Source organism: Tribolium madens, unplaced genomic scaffold, assembly GCF_015345945.1.
Source record: "Tribolium madens isolate multiple individuals breed KSU strain unplaced genomic scaffold, Tmad_KSU_1.1 Scaffold_2;HRSCAF=44;Tcas5.2_LGX, whole genome shotgun sequence".
NCBI lineage: Eukaryota > Metazoa > Arthropoda > Insecta > Coleoptera > Tenebrionidae > Tribolium > Tribolium madens.
This window is the reverse complement of record NW_025400995.1, coordinates 7,651,247-7,667,727: the sequence shown is the minus strand read 5'-3', so window position 1 is coordinate 7,667,727 and position 16,481 is coordinate 7,651,247. Positions and strand designations below refer to the sequence as shown.

At 33.6% G+C, this 16,481-nt stretch overlaps 4 protein-coding genes across 14 annotated transcripts in view; 2 read left to right on the top strand and 2 right to left on the bottom strand.

The window, feature by feature from the left end:
• Nucleotides 1-1,866: 1,866 nt before the first annotated feature.
• On the bottom strand, nt 1,867-5,145 carry LOC123006307 (putative tyrosine-protein kinase Wsck). The gene is made up of 10 exons (XM_044400706.1): nt 4,972-5,145; nt 4,834-4,872; nt 4,608-4,789; nt 4,422-4,561; nt 4,081-4,374; nt 3,810-4,036; nt 3,405-3,764; nt 2,877-3,359; nt 2,616-2,829; nt 1,867-2,568 (listed from the first exon to the last, which is right to left on the bottom strand). The coding sequence occupies exons 3-10, from the start codon at nt 4,763-4,765 to the stop codon at nt 2,282-2,284; spliced, it is 2,163 nt and encodes a 720-aa protein (XP_044256641.1). The 5' UTR covers nt 4,766-4,789; nt 4,834-4,872; nt 4,972-5,145; the 3' UTR covers nt 1,867-2,281.
• A 228-nt stretch (nt 5,146-5,373) lies between these two features.
• LOC123006298 (mucin-17-like) lies at nt 5,374-9,716 on the top strand. 8 transcript variants are annotated; one of them, XM_044400689.1, is made up of 14 exons: nt 5,374-5,485; nt 5,804-6,095; nt 6,150-6,413; nt 6,453-6,731; nt 6,817-7,050; nt 7,105-7,371; nt 7,456-7,689; nt 7,743-7,985; nt 8,048-8,436; nt 8,631-8,690; nt 8,751-9,145; nt 9,206-9,337; nt 9,388-9,525; nt 9,581-9,716. In XM_044400689.1, exons 2-14 carry the CDS (start codon nt 5,819-5,821, stop codon nt 9,618-9,620), a joined length of 2,952 nt encoding a protein of 983 aa, XP_044256624.1. In that variant the 5' UTR covers nt 5,374-5,485; nt 5,804-5,818; the 3' UTR covers nt 9,621-9,716. The 8 variants fall into 8 exon arrangements, with proteins under 8 accessions (XP_044256624.1, XP_044256623.1, XP_044256621.1 ...); XM_044400688.1 differs by having other exon boundaries at nt 6,498-6,731; nt 7,105-7,689; XM_044400686.1 differs by having other exon boundaries at nt 6,468-6,731; nt 7,105-7,689.
• Nucleotides 9,717-9,945: 229 nt separating this feature from the next.
• Nucleotides 9,946-11,530, top strand: LOC123006264 (DNA repair protein complementing XP-A cells homolog). The gene is made up of 5 exons (XM_044400619.1): nt 9,946-10,125; nt 10,179-10,284; nt 10,332-10,459; nt 10,511-10,673; nt 11,227-11,530. The coding sequence occupies exons 1-5, from the start codon at nt 10,010-10,012 to the stop codon at nt 11,497-11,499; spliced, it is 786 nt and encodes a 261-aa protein (XP_044256554.1). The 5' UTR covers nt 9,946-10,009; the 3' UTR covers nt 11,500-11,530.
• Nucleotides 11,491-16,481, bottom strand: part of LOC123006263 (3-hydroxy-3-methylglutaryl-coenzyme A reductase-like) — a 29,081-nt gene continuing 24,090 nt past the window's right edge. For 3 of the 4 annotated variants that reach the window (XM_044400615.1, XM_044400616.1, XM_044400617.1), the window contains exons 4-11: nt 16,152-16,239; nt 15,911-16,101; nt 15,750-15,856; nt 15,533-15,675; nt 15,194-15,304; nt 14,531-15,143; nt 14,235-14,476; nt 11,491-12,584 (exon numbers count right to left, since the gene is read on the bottom strand). In XM_044400615.1, coding sequence (XP_044256550.1) covers nt 11,711-12,584; nt 14,235-14,476; nt 14,531-15,143; nt 15,194-15,304; nt 15,533-15,675; nt 15,750-15,856; nt 15,911-16,101; nt 16,152-16,239 — 2,369 coding nt within the window. In that variant the 3' untranslated portion in view covers nt 11,491-11,710. The remainder of the gene's footprint in view (nt 12,585-14,234; nt 14,477-14,530; nt 15,144-15,193; nt 15,305-15,532; nt 15,676-15,749; nt 15,857-15,910; nt 16,102-16,151; nt 16,240-16,481) is intronic. The other variant, XM_044400618.1, reaches the window with a different exon arrangement.

Sequence of the window (16,481 nt, the reverse complement as noted above, 5' to 3'; positions counted from 1 at the left end):
GCAGTAATAAACATTTTATATATAAACACTGACAAGAAATAATTATATATTTGGTCTACCGGCAGTCAACTAAGTTCTTTTATTTTTTGAGATACATGGTCAAATTTTTTTAATTTGTGAATAAAACAAGAGCACGAATTTTGATAATTTAAACATGAATAATAAATAATAAGACCATAATTAAGGTTGAAAAGCACCAATGTAAAATTAAAATTGCAATGATAAATTAACAGGTGTTTTGTCAAGGTTATAATTTTTTTGTAGTAGGTAATTTTGTTGTGCAGTAAATAAATTTTTTACATTTTCAAAATTAAACTTTAGCTTTAATAAAAACTTACAATTATAATTTATAAACATAAGTACAATTTGGCATTAACTTTTTTCAGCAGTATATCATTAAGAATTAATAAATTACACTTCTATAAGATTGGTTGCAGGTGTTTAATGAAAAGATGCCTGGTTGATTTTTTTTTCAGTGAATAAAAGCCTTATGTAACGCGTATATAGGCAACACAAAATACAGAGTTGTACTTAAACAATTGTTTTTTGGCGGACGCGGACGTTTTTATAAAAACAAACGCTAACTACCTGCCAATTAATTTAGTTTCAGCTCCACTTCTATACGATTGCTAAAAGATTATGCTCAAAATTAAATAAATACAGTCAAAGTTGTCAATTTCGCAATTAAGTATTTTTTGTAAATAACTCGGAACGGAAAGCACTTATTTTATTGTTAAAAAATTTAGTATTTTATTTGATTTGAAAAAACTTAAAAGTGTTTAGTATTTTTCATAGTAAATATCAGGATATCAGCATTATTTAAATGTGTGTCAAACACATTTTGGTTTGTTGCAAAGTTTTAAATAAATATCCAGGTATAATTAATAACATGAACTGTGATTTTCATATTTTTCTATTGTTTAAAGTAATTTTATTGATCTAAAACTTGTCACTAAAGCTACATCACAGATAGTTTTTAAAAAGAAGGCGGTGCTTAAAACTTTACAAAGTACACTTATTTAAAAAAAGTTGTGACTAACTATTGGCATATATAATGTTTTTAGGTAAAATTGACTGATGTTTTTTAATATAGTCTTTTAACATCTTTGTAAGTACAAACAAAAAATTTCTAATGCTTAGTTTCGTTCTCAACTTTAAAAGTTACAAAATAGTAATTTAAACAGAGATCTTTCTTATGGCGCTTTTTCTTATCCACATCTAATAAAGTTTTTTATTTAAATTATTTAATAATCCAGTCAATTACTGAAAAATTCTTTTAAAGATTTTGAGCTAATCAAAAAAAAAATATGACACCGTTTTGGTTTTTGCTATATTTGCTGAAATAGTCTTTGCCTAAAATATTGAGATTGTAGTGCTTACTTTTTCAAAATGCTCAGGAGAAAATTGTCTCAGATACTTGACCTGAAGTCCCAAACCCTATTTGTCTAAGAGGTTGGGGGAACGCCTCTACAGTGTAAACGCACCATTACGAGTAAGCAAAACTCATAAAGTTGCAAAGAGATTAAGACAAAATAGAAAAATAGACTAGAAACGGTGGTCAAATCCTGTTGGATTTGCAAATGTTTTGTCAAAATTATTAGAGACTCACATAGACAAATAGATAGAAGTAAATACGAAAAAGTCAACTGGAGACATCGAACAGGCCACGGTTGGTTCAGTATGACAAATATTGACATCTTTGTGAGTACAAACAAAAAATTTCTAGTGCTTAGTTTCGTTTTCAACTTTTAAAGTTACAAAATAGTAATTTAAACAGAGATCTCTCGCAGGCTAATTGTGACCTATAAGAACTTACCAATCGGAAGACGGGCTTACAGTTTTATAATAAAACTCGTATATTACAAATCAGGAGTAAAAAAATTTATTATTATAAAAATACGGGATGTCATGTAAAAATACAATATCGTATAACTTATTAAGAAGACAAAATGGAATGTATGTATAATTTAAATACTCACATAAAAGTAACAATTAAGTACAAAATACTGAAACCTATTTTCCACCTTAGTGTGCCAAGATGGTATCAATAAAAGAACTACATATGGATATCAATGGAAGTATCAACTTATTTGATACCAGAAAAAAACAATGTCATTTAATGAAACAATTTGTAGAAATTTAAACATTACAACAGAGAATATTTGCATGAATGTAAGACTATGCAAGTGACAATTTTATAAATTTGTGATGAATTTATGTAAATATAATAAGTAATTGGGTTCCACTATTTACCAAAAACTAAAAATATTTCGAAGACAGATTAGAACACTGGTCTCACAGCAATTTCCATATCGGGATAAAATTGTTCATACTGAAAGTTTGGATACAAATTGAAACTTAAACACGGAATGAGTGAATTTTCTTGAAACGTTTGAAGAGATTCAAGCAAGACATTAAAATCAGGCCTTTCATCCATATCGATCTGCCAACAGCTCAACATAAACTGATACAGTTCATCGCTGAAATATTGCAATTGTGGCAGACGTAAACCTTTAATAATTCTTTCGGGAATTTCATTATTTGAAAAGTTGCCATAAGGGGTCCCCCCTAAAACCATAACCAATTAAACTATGAATAAAATTGTCAACATATACCTAAAACGCAAATCTCCCATAACAAGCATCCAAAGGACCAAACATCACTTTTTAAATTATGTGACTGTCCTTTGAATACTTCCATCGCTGTCCAACGAGTGTAGTCAGGCAAATTATTATGACTATAAAATTGAGACAGTCCATATCCGCTTATTTTAGGGATGAACCCATTAGCTACCATGATATTTCGGGCACAGAGCTGCTTATGAATAATCTAAAATCACAAATAAGAAAAATAATTCGTAACGCTTAATAATAAACCTTATTAGATGCTAGATGTGACATCCCTTTTACTATATTGAGAGCAATATCTAAAGCTTGATTTTCAGTCATATTACTAAATTTTCCAGGTAGTGAGTCTCTACTACCCAATAGTAAATCCTTGAGATTCATTGAGACATATTCTAGGACAACAAACACCATCTGAGATGTCTCACAAGTGCCCACTAATGCAATAATATTGTCATGTTTTCTCGTTTTAATTAAAACGTCCAAGTCACGAAGCATATTCTTTTTATCATCGACAGACAACTTCTTGTCTTGAACACTATACACCGCCACAGGTATTAAAGTGCTGTTTTCATAAATGGACCCACTGTTAACTCTCCCAAAACGTCCTATTCCTAGTAAATTACTAGGTTCGACTTTTAGTTGATTGTAGGGAATTGTTCTAACTTTTTGTTTCAAATCTCTGTAGTAGCTCACTTTCGTGTGCTCTTCTTCAGGTATGTAACCGTTATTTTCCTACAAATAAATGAAATTTTGTTTCAAACATTTGGAAATACGTACAACTTCGATCATTGGCCCTTGAAGGGTTAATTCCTGATTTTCAGATAACCGGTGCCTTCTATTGGTGACTCGACTTTTCAATATAATAAACCCGATGATACCAGCAATAAACATAAAACTCAATAAACCTATAGCTACAGATAATCCAATAATAACAGCAGGGGAGTCACCACTGACTTCAATAACTTCTTCACGGGCTTTAATAGAGTGTTTTAAGCTACTGAAAGCTCTTTTAGTTTTGCCATTTAGAGTACTAACAAGTCCTGCTATAATACTGTAGGTGATATCTTTCTGTAAAGGGGCGTTATAATATCCCCCATAATTGTTTTTATCCCCCACAATAAATTTCTTTTGGATGTTCTAAAAAAAGTACTTAATGTGATATTTCAGATTATAAAAACCAACCTCTGGTTTTAACTGTGCTGTGATGTAGTAGTTTAACCCTTCTCTTCTAGCTTCATCATAGCTTTTTAATATGTCTTCTTGGAATATTTGTTGGCTGTCTTCATTAAACACAATGACTAGATAAGATGTTATAGGTCCGTTACTATTTGACGTGGGTGATAATTCTATTTCCATTTTTTCTCCATCTCGTTTGATAATTTTAGGACTTTCGGGTGGATTTTCTGGTTCTGAAACAAACCTCCAACATAGAGAATTTTCACAAAATGTTTACCTTTAAGTTCAGTCTCAATTATTTGCGAAAATAAAGCCCCACTTCCCTCAGGTGATTGCGCACATAAAGTTATGTTATACTTGGTGGCTGGTAAAAGAATAATTTTTGTGCTAAACGTGTCGTTCAAATATGTCCATTCTGGGCTATTTGGTATGTAGTTTGCATAAGTGCGGATAACTGTAGCTTTGATTGAGTAACCATTTATTTTAGTGTAAGATTTTGGGGGCTTCCAAGAAATGTGGGCACTTGTGTCTGTCACGTTTGTTAACTTGACGTCTTCTGGGGGCCCTGGTGCTGCAACCAAGAATTTAACATGTATTTTTTTACTAATTATAAATTACCTAAGTTTCCTGTTGCATAGACATCGGTTACATTATCACAAAAACTGTCACATATTTGGTTGCAAAACACCGTATTGTTGACTTCTTCTCCCAAATAATTGCCACAATAACATAATTTCGTACTTTGGATCATGGAGTACCTAAATAAGTTTTAATTAAAGTTGAAAAAGTTAGAATTGTGAGTACCTGTAGTATTTTATCCTGCATTCTTCTATACATTGCTCGGTTGTTGTCCAGGATATGTTGTAGGTTTGTGTTGAAAAAACTGTTTTGTAACAGCCTTTAAACCTATCATCGGCGCTTAAAACTGCACTTAGAAGCAATATGAGACAAAATTTGATCATTCTGCGTGTTTGTTGTTCAAAAAACTGAAATTCCGGTTATGAAACAACTCAAATTATATATTGTTTACCTGTCAGTTATATCTTCATTAATCAGCATATTATACGACCTGAAATACTATGCAATTTTTTAACCGATCAATAAACAAATCAAGAATTAGAAATGCTTTTCCTAAGGTTAAACTAGGCAAAAATGCAAATGAACACACCCTGAGTGACTAATCGCAGGTGTAATACATAATTCACCTAAACTTAATTCTTCTTAAACTTATTTATAAACGATTTGTGGTTTCTTCTACTATAGAGGTATTTTGTATGTTTGCAATTTTTATCAGTTTGTTTATTTTACAAAATCACAAAGCTTTTCACAGGTTATTTTCTCTGTCAACTTTTACAGCGAGATTATTATTAATGGGTTAGGTGTCTAATTATACAGCAGACCATTCAAATCCTAAATATGTTTTATTTTGATGGTGAATACTAAGGAAGACATGTTTACAATTTGATTGGTCTACTCTAAATTTTAAAAGTTAGGTTTCTTGAACAAAAAGTTTGTACAATTCGGTAATTTCCGCTAACTTCGGCTTCTTCCGACATTTTCAAAGTTTCAACTGTTTGTTTCAACGTTTCTGGCAGTGTGGTCTTTGTTTTTGTGATTTATTCTCACTTTTTTGTTATTTTAGGGTTTGACTTATTTTCTAATTGGAGTACCAACGTGTAAAGGTATGTGCGATAAAAATCAACTCAATAGTATGTTAGTAACGACGTATTTACTTTAACAAATATTAAACGAAACTAGAAACGTAATAATCAATAAGTTTTTGTGTCAGTTTTATTAATTTCGGTGAAATACGTTGATTCACAATTTCTCATTTAAAAACAACAGTACCTAAACAATCAGTGATGGCAAAAGTATTGCATAAAAAGTTGCCAAAAACATTGTTACAAAGCTGTTTTTTTTTTATAAAAGAGTGTCATAAAATGCTCTTAGCAACACTGAAAACCAATAGAAAAAAATACTTAATTTGTTTAACATTGCAGCAATCTGTATCCCTAATGGATGAAGATTTTGAAATGGCCTCTCCTTCATTTGCTACCAGTACAGCTACTTTAACTGAAACAGAAGAAATGGTACGCAATGCGTTTTCTTCTGAGAGTCTAGTAGCGGAAGCAACTGCATCAACCGCAAATGTTGCGGAATTAACTGAATTTGAAACGGTCAGCCAATTATCTACAAATGTTGCAACACAGATCGATTGTCCAGAATCTAGAACTGAAGAATTTACAGAAGAAACTGTTGCTCTTCAAGAGATGGAGACCAAAGCAAATTTAGGTAAAGAAAACAATTCTTAAAATAACGACGATATTGAAGTGGCCTCTTCTTCAGTTGCTACCAATTGTCTTGGTCCTTTTGCAAAACAAGCAACTACTATAACCGAACCAGAAGAAACTATGCCCAATCCGATTTCCACTGAGAGTGTAGTAGCTGAAGCAACATCTTCAACCGCAAATGTTGCCGATTTAACTGAATTTGAAACAGTCAACGAAGCATCTACAAATGTTACAACACAGGTTAATTGTCCAGATTCTAGAACCGAAGAAATTACAGAAACTGTTGCTTCTCAGGAGATGGAAACCAAAGCAAATTTAGGTAAAAAAAATAACCCTGAAAATAACGACGATATTTCAGTGGTCTCTTCTTCAGTTGCCACCAATTGTCTTGGTCGCTTTGCAGAACAAACAACTGCTTTGACCGAACCAGAAGAAATTATGCTTCATACGATTTCTACTGAGAGTATCGTAGCGGAAGCAACTGCATCGGCCGCAAATGTTACCGAATTAACAGAATTTGAAACGGTCAGCGAATTATCTACAAATGTTGCAACACAGGTTGATTCTCCAGATTCTGGAACTGAAGAATTTACAGAAACTGTTGCTTCTCAGGAGATGGAGACCAAAGCAAATTTAGGTAAAAAAAAACAACCCTGAAAATAACGACGATATTTCAGTSGTCTCTTCTTCASTTGCYACCAATTGTCTTGGTCSYYTTGCAGAACAAGCAACTACTTTAACCGAACCAGAAGAAATTATGCCCAATCCGATTTCTACTGAGAGTGTGGTAGCTGAAGCAACTGCTTCAACCGCAAATGTTTCCGATTTAACTGAATTTGAAACAGTCAACGAAGCATCTACAAATGTTGCAACACAGGTTGATTGTCCAGATTCTAGAACCGAAGAAATTACAGAAACTGTTGCTTCTCAGGAGATGGAGACCAAAGCAAATTTAGGTAAAAAAAATAACCCTGAAAATAACGACGATATTTCAGTGGTCTCTTCTTCAGTTGCCACCAATTGTCTTGGTCGCTTTGCAGAACAAACAACTGCTTTGACCGAACCAGAAGAAATTATGCTTCATACGATTTCTACTGAGAGTATCGTAGCGGAAGCAACTGCATCGGCCGCAAATGTTACCGAATTAACTGAATTTGAAACGGTCAGCGAATTATCTACAAATGTTTCAACTCAGGCCGATTTTTCAGAACCTGAAACTACAGAGTTTACAGAAACTGTTGATACTCAAGAAGAGGGAAGTAAGACCAAAGATTTAGGTACAGAAAACAACCCTGAAAATAACAACGATATTGAAGTGGCCTCTTCCTCATTTGCTACCAATTATCTTGGTCCTTTTACAGAACAAGCAACTACCTTAACCGAATCAGAAAAAATGATACCCAATACGATTTCTACTGCGAGTGTTGTATCTGAAGCAACTGCTTCAACCTCAAATGTTGCCGATTTAACTCAATTTGAAACATTCAACGAAACATCTACAAATGTTGGAACACAGGTCCATTGTCCAGAATCTAAAACGGAAGAATTTACAGAAACTGTTGCTCCTCAAGAGATGAAGACCAAAGCAAATTTAGGTAAAGAAAACAATTCTGAAAATAACGACGATATTGAAATGGCCTTTTTTCAGTTGCTACCAATTGTCTTGGTCCTTTTGCAGAACAAGCAACTACTTTAACCGAACCAGAAGAAATTATGCCCAATCCCATTTCTACTGAGAGTGTGGTAGCTGAGGCAACTGCCTCAACCGCAAATGTTGCCAATTTACCTGAATTTGAAACAGTCAACGAAGCATCTACACAGGTCAATTGTTCAGAACCTGAAATTGAAGAATTAATAAAAATTATTGCTACTTTAACTATTGCAAATTTAGGTAAAGAAAACAATTCTGAAATGACGAAGGTTTTGAAGTGGTCTCTTTTTCTTGTCTTGCAGAAGAACAAACAGTTAGTCCATCTGATGCAGCTACTTTACCTGAAACAGAAGAAATTATACCCAAGACTGAAAGTCTGATAGCTGAAGAATCGGCATCAACTGGAAATGTTGCTGATTTACCTAAGATTGAAGCGGTTGGAAAACCATCTACAAAAGTTGCAACACAGGTCGATTTTTCAGAACCTGAAACTGGAAAGTTGACAGCAATTGCTGCTACTCAGGATGAACCTAAGGCTAAAGCAGTGGAGTTAACATTTCCAGCTTTAACTATTACTGGGACGGGAGATCTCAACACCTCTCATGCAAAAGAAAATCTTAGCCAAGAAAACGATTTTGAAAATACCCAAGATTTAACTCTAACAGAAAACCGCATAGTAGACCTTAAAATGGTACGTAGGAAATAATTTTGGGAGCTTGGCATGTTTTGTATTAAATATTTATGTTTTTTTTTATGTACATGTGTTTCGATAGTTTCGTTTTAATGGTTTGTTTTTCGTTTCATTCTGTGAATGTCTTTTGATTTAATTTAAAATAAATTATAACATAAATGTAAGGTTATTTTGAAGTTGTAATTTCGTTGTAGAAATTTTTAGCATCGCCAAAAAATATGGATAACGAACTCTATCGACATTTATTAGAATCGGTAACATAATGCAATTTGTTGTAACTAAAATATCTACTAAAATTTTAAATTACATTTTAGTCTCCATCAGTATTAAACCATCACTTACCTAGTTTTCAAAAATATTCTGTCATGAAACTGGAAGTCAATAATTTGCGCCAAAAAATTGCTAAACTCACCTTGGAGCTCCTTCAAAAAGAAAGGGAATTAATTAAAATAAGACCAGACATTATTATATCCCAGCCCATAAAACTAGAGACTGAATATAAAGAGCTTGAAAATGGTGATAATAAACTAGACGAAGCCTACAAGAAAATTGCAAACTTATCAAAAGAAAACACCAAATATGCAAATGACTCGAAAGAGCTTCAAAATAAATTTGATACAGCTTTGAACGATTTCTCCGTACTAAAAGAAAACTACTTAAAACTTGAAAACGAACTTCAATCAATGAAAGAAGATAACGTGAAGTTAAGGTAAATAATTGTTTTTTTCCTTCTTAGGTGTAAAAAAATTTCTAATTTGTTAATTTTCAGGGAGAATTTGCGTCATTATGATGTGATAATGGAACAGCTTTGTAAAAAAATTGAATCAATACAAGTGATGTACGATAAGGAACTTGAGAAAAGAACAAGGCTAGAAAATGATATTCAGAAAGTAACAGAAGAGTAAGCCTAAAACTTTTGATTTGTCTCTCAATCAAATTATTTTGTTTTAGGAGGTTCAACAAGGCCAGTGAAATGGCAGACAATAAATTTAAGAGAAAATATGAGGTGAAAATACTAGAACTTGCGAATAAAAACATTCAGTTAACGGAGATGCTTCAAGTGTTACGTTCTAAAATGGCTGTGATTGGGTAATAACTAGGTATTATAAAATATAACTTATAAACTTTGTCTTTTTTCTTTCAGACACGACAAGGAAAATAAGGCAGAAGTAGCCAATAAATAATTTTTCAGGTGAATTAAAAAAAGTACGATTGGATATTTTTGTTTGCTTTATACATTTCTTTTACGTAATAAATATTGATTTTGTTTTATGTTTAAAGGAAGTATTATTTTATTGCATTTTACCTGTCTTTGAATTAAAAGGAAAAAAGTTGTTTTTTTTAATATTATACAAAAAATACTCAAAATGCTCTCATTTCTTTTTGGCAATAAGAAATTCTTGAGATAAAATTTTGTCAACAATCAAAAATATGCCAATATGGGGATTTTTTGTTGTCTAAGGATTGGCAATGCTACCAGAATTCTTGTCTTGCGCAAGCGCAACAGGGAATGTCATTATTTAATTGGCGGTTTTAGAAGTGGATAAAACATTATTATTTTTTATAAACTACAATGTCTGAAAGTGATGAAACTTTGTCAGAATTATCTCAAAGTCGAATTGAACGAAACCGCCAAAAGGCATTGGCAATCAGGCAAGCTAAGTTGGTGTCCCATCCAAACGCAAAGAGGTTAGTTGAAACAAATTTAAACACACAAAGAAATGATTATATTTTTTGCTTAGTACTGCTATATCCATTGATAAAACTACAATAAAAATTGGCTCTACTCGATATAAAGACACAGGAGGTGGATTTTTATTAGAAGAAGAATTAGAAAAAGAAAAACTTGTAAGACAAATAAATTATCACCTAATACGTTTATAATTTTTTGTTAGGAGTCAGAGGCATCAGCTGAGCCCCCTGTTTTGGAAGAAGATAGACCTAATTGCATAAAATGTAAAAAACCAATTGCAACATCTTGGCTTTTTGATAATTTTCATTATAAGTGTTGTGATTCTTGCAAGTATGGATGTTATACCTGTAGCAACTTGTTATTTTGTAATTTTCATTTTAGAGATTTAGAGGAGCACAAACTCATTACAAAAACAGAAGCCTTGAAAACATACTTGTTGAAAGACATAGATTTAGACAAACGGGAACCTCCGCTAAAATATATCACCAAAAAGAACCCACATCATGTGCGATGGGGGGACATGAAACTGTACCTCCAGCTCCAGGTTTGTATACCTGCTATTAATTTTGAAATGTATACAAAAAGAACAACCTTTTACATGGTGATAGAAAATCTATTTTTTTTATAACTTTCTAGCCCGCGTGATTTTCAAAATTTTGAAAATGCAGCACATTTTGATTCATATTGTGCCTACACTCATTGATTTCAAACGTTGGTTACTATAGAAACCCTTGATAGAAACCAACAAATTTTTGATGTGCTATTACCAAGTTTATCCAAAACTCCACATTTGACAGGAGTTTTATACACGTTTTTATTGTCTTTAAGATTTTATTTATTGTTTAATATTCTAGATGCATATTCCAACGTGTCTTACTAATAAGACACAAAATTACTTTCCCTAAGTAATAAAAAATTAATATTAAAGTCGCATTTTTGAAGAGGAAAGAGGATTTCGTTTATAATTTTTAGCGTGGTTTTGAAAATTTAAAAAATGCACTCAATAGTTTCAACGCTTGTTGCTATAGAAACCAATATATTTTTGATGTGCTGTTGACTAGTTTACTAAAACTTATATTTTATCTGACTTTTATTAGGTGGAAGAGCGGGCATTGGAAATTTGGGGTAGCAAGGAAGCAATGGAGGAGGAACGTCTCCGTCGTGAGGATAAACGGGTTATTTTAAAAGCAAAAAGGTATCAGAAGGAGTTAAAGGAGTTGAGAATGTCTATGAGGAGTAGTTTATATGATAGGACGTCAGCCGCTGCTCATGTTCATGAATTTGGTCCTGAAACATATAATGAGGAGGAAGATACGTATAGTCGTAATTGTTTAACGTGTTCATATGTAGAAACTTTTGAAAAAATGTAAATGATTTTAATAAAAAATATCACTTATAAAATATGTATTTACAATAATTACATCAGTTTGTAAGTGGTGATGACAGAAAAATCAAATATCAATAAATACACTCAACCTGAGCATCCTGGCGTGCAAATCTATGTTCATACAAACAACAATTAAATAACTAAAAATAAGTACAAAGAAAAAGTGTGTACACTTAAGCTAGCATCACTTTAAATTAGATATCTTTACACGGGGGAATGTGATACCTATTCTGACTAAATTCTTCAGGTATTGTGGTTGTGGATCTATTATGTCTAAGGTGACTTCTGACTAAATGACCAGCTGTGAGTGCAGCCATCAGAGACAGTTCTCCGGCTAAAACCGTGCCACAGACAATCCGTGCAAGTTGACTTGCGTTTTCTCCAGGACAGTCTGGATGTGATCCCTTAACCCGTAACATGTCTAAACAGGAAGACTGTGCAGGGAGAACAGTACCGCCCCCAACTGTCCCAATTTCTATAGATGGCATTGTACAAGAAACATACAAATCTTCCCCAGTTTCCCCCCACGGCTCCATCAAAGTCATACAATTACTACTACCAATATTTTGCGCAGGATCTTGACCAGTCGCTATGTATATGGCAGTCACAATATTCGCAGCATGAGCGTTAAAACCACCTATACTGCCTGCGACAGCCGACCCTATCATATTTTTCGAGTTATTCACGTCGACAAGGGCGGGTGTGTTCGTTTTTAATACTTTTTTAACAATCTCTGACGGGATTATCGCCTCGCATACGACAGATTTCCCTCGACCTTCGATCCAATTCACAGCTGCTGGCTTCTTGTCCGTGCAGAAATTACCACTAAGACTGAGAATTTCCATTTCAGGGAACTGTTTCTGGACATATTTTAACGACATTTCTGTTCCTTTTGACACCATGTTCATTCCCATCGCATCTCCGGTCTTTGCTTCGAATCGGACAAACAAGTGGCGACCTGCGATTTTGATTAATAATTTGGACAGTCTTGCAAATCTGCTACTCGAGTCGAATTGTTGTTTCATGGCCTCGAAGTTCTGTGAGCATTTCATCCAAGACATAGCCTCGCTGCAACAAGACCGATCAATCACCTTTTGTAAACCTAATTAAACTTCAATTTCTATGCAATTTATTTAAGAAAATCGGAAATCATTTTTTGTTTACTTGTTATTCAATAATAAATGTCTTATAAAACCGTGATTTTTTAGTTTCATTGGCAAAGTATTGTTTAATTTTGTCTTGAGTAATCGTCACGTGACAGAAAATAACACGGCGTTTGTATCTCTTTAAGGAATAAAAATTGCATGCCTCGCCTGAAAAATGATTGTGCAACAAGGGAATAACATTATGCGGTAATTTACCAATGAAAAAAAGCGAAAATTGCGATATTATCCTGTCCACATCTAATAGTCGGTACATGAATGATATCAGGTTCAACAGTGGTTATAAACAAAAGTTAGCAATTGAAAAAAAAAGGCAAGAAATTTCATAAAACCATTGCTGCCTTTCTATAAAAAAAACCTAAAATTTTATTAGGGTGTTCATATCAATTGTTCCTCTTCTCGAATAAATATGAATATAAATCTTCGTCAGTTTGTTTTTAATAGTAAAAAACGAATTCTGTCATTACAAAATTTCACATTTGTCAAATGGAATAATTATTGTTATGTAAAACAATGCTAAAATGTGTAAGTCATTAATTTTTTTCAAATGAATGACTGACTACAGGCTGGAGTAGGTACTAAAAGTAAGTATAGTTTACTTTCTATCAAAAACTAAATCACACCATAAAAAAATAAGTTTTTTTCTCTGTACATGTAAATTTTTTCGGACACATTGTGTGCAATATTGCCATGTCAAACATTTCTATTATTATTCTGCACCCTCTAAGCAAAAAATGTTGTATTGCCAGTCGATAATTCATAAAAAAATAAATTTTGAATCGGACCATTTCTAAAAATTATTTAGTCTTGAAGTTTAAAATGACATTAGAAATAATGTTTTAAGGAGGTAAAACCGACTGAAAATGGCAAAAGGCCGTTTTTCTTCTATGATCTCAGTAACTGGTGGACATAAATTTACAAATGTTTGCATCTGAAGTAATTTTTTGGGGGTGAATCTATTGGTGATATCAAAAATTCTGTAGGGGCGTAGGCACGGGCCTACCTAATTAAGGCGTACAATTTTGCTTTGGAAGAAATTTTTTTTTGCAGATTGCCATTTATTGGCTACCTTTCTCTTATGTTACTTTTGTACGACGCACCGTTTTTGAGAAAAAACACATGGACATAGGTCCATGGAAACTTTTTTCTTATTTTGAACCCTACGAATCTTTCAATGTTTTTCCGGACATTCTGTCAGTGCCATGATTTGACTTTTGCATCATTTCAGAAAAATGTGAGAATTATAATAAACTAATGTAGTGTATTATTATTGTTCGTAATTAAAACTAAAAATTAAAACAATGATCAAGGAATTACCAAAGGTTAACGTCCTTACACACGCACGATGTTTTTTGTTGAATTACAGGAACAAAAATATCAAAATATAATTATTTCATTGTTGGAGAAATAAAAAATAAACTTTGTGGTCGATGATGATAGGTGGATAAATATTTTGTAGGAAAATCTTTCATAATTTTTACTCAATGATTGAAAAAACGGAAGACTACTACTACACCCCAATTTTTTTTTCTATAATTTCATAAAAAAGTGGTACCTGGCTTTTGTGATAGAAGGAAACCGCACGACTGGCCCTCGAGTCATGCCATCACTGACAACCCTGCTAGTCACCCCGCAATCTAACAGTGCTCGACAGCCCCTATTTGTGCTTGCCACCAAACATCCCTCAGTGGTAGCCATGGGCACATAGACATGGCGACCGTCCAGATTCAAGGGCCCCGCGTAACCAACCGGCACCGGCATGTAACCAATAACATTTTCACAACACGCGCCCATTACCTAAGAGAAATTAATCAGTTATATTGTATGAACATTTAAATGCAGAATACATACTTTGGCGTAATCGTAATTCCTGAAAGGTAGATCTGTAAGAGCCTCGGAAAAATTTCCCTCACGAGCCAAAATTTTTCTTCGTATTCCCACTCCTCGCTCAGGATCGTCGACAGCCTTTTCGATTTGATAGGCAGGTATCTGTTTGTTTTTAACGAGTAAAATAACTTCATCATCACTCAATGCCGCTCCGCCCAAATTCGAATCGTTGTATATTTTCAAACATTCTTCAAGGCTTCTGCATGTTTTCATAGACATCTCGTTGTTCCCCGTTAATAGTTTTTCAAATTCCGACTCTAAGCGGCCAATGTCTGTTTGTACTTCTTTGTCTTCGAATGCTGATTCTAGAGTAACACCCGAGTGAGAAAAGAAAAGAAAATCTTTGTTACTTGTTATGTTACCTTCTTTAGTATTGTTACTCAGGAAGAATGATTGGGTTTTGATCAATGGCATTTTAAATCGATTGTCTTTTTTTCCAGGATCAACACTTTCTGTTGATATGTGAGCTCGGAGTTGTTCCGCCAACTCTTCCTTATTTTCAAAAAATACAAATTTTACCACTAGTGCCAGAAGAAGAATCAGAATAACAATGTGGTCTGCACTAACAGTAACCCATCTGGAAGATACGTGTGAGCTCTTTAAATTTTGACTTGAACCGTTACTTACTTCATAATATATTCATGTAAGGTTGTGTCCTCCGTGCGATTTAAAGTCATGTGTTGCTCGACGACTAGAGGTCTAATATTTTCCACGTCATCATCTTTAAAGGGCCACCGACTAGAATACGAACTTGTTAAAACCACCACTGCATCAGTGTGTAAACTGACTTGAAAAAAATATTTCCGCTACTACTATACCTATCGATAATCTTTTTACAAATCTTACAACATAATAGTTTAAAAATAGCAAAAAAAAGGTTAAGTGGCGTTTTGAATATTTAAATGCGGCTTAAAAAAGAACCATTCTTTCGGAAACTTCATTCATGTTTTAGAAATTTGCATTTACCTGCGAGCATGTACTAACATCAGCCCCGCTGACATTATCAATTTCACCCTTTGGACCACAGGGTTTGATTTGTGATCTTCCTCCTTTAAAGCCCGCGCGATTAAGGACTGCTTATTACCATAAATATTTGTTGTTCGCGACAACTGCAAATGATAAAGTTGAGTAGGGTCAAGCACTACGCTTGCGCATTATGCTCAAGTAAAAGTGGATTAATTACCTCTAATATTAATGATAAGCAGGCCGGATAAAATGTCATAAAAACTATATAATTAACTAAAACTGAAAGGCATGCGAAATATGAAAGCATTTCAAGGCGATGAACACCTAAAATAATCACAGAAATCACGCAATGTGTTGGTGGAAATTAAATTAACTTACCTGAGAGGGTTCCAACGCCGATGACTAGAGTTTCCACGATTGTATCTAAAGTAATTGTTGGTCCCAAAACGGCCATACCTCGTGCAATGTTGCTTTTAACTTCTTCTTGGTTCGAAGCGCTTAAAGCAGACTGAGCCAACATCGCCGCTTTCGATAAATCGATCAGGAGAAGAAAGAAAAACAGTGCATCCCTAAAACATAATTTTTAGAATTCGAACCTCCATTTCGACAATATACAGACTTTAAATCTGATACATCGATCCACAATAGATTCAGGACAGTCGATGTAAAAACGAAACTCGAAAAAACGGTGAATAAACCGGCTATTCCTAAAAATAACAAAATTACTTCTGACTCACACATTCAAATTTTCGGTTTTTTCGACAACGGAGACGAACAATACTTTCTCCACGACTCTTAACACTCTTTAACCTTGAATCATTTTCACTTCACTTTCGCCGTTATTTTATTCTAATGTCATGCTTTAATAAACAGGAGGTGATACCGTTTGCCATTGCAATATTAAAGAGGTTGATTCGATCACTTGTTTCGTAATGGAAAGGAAATACTC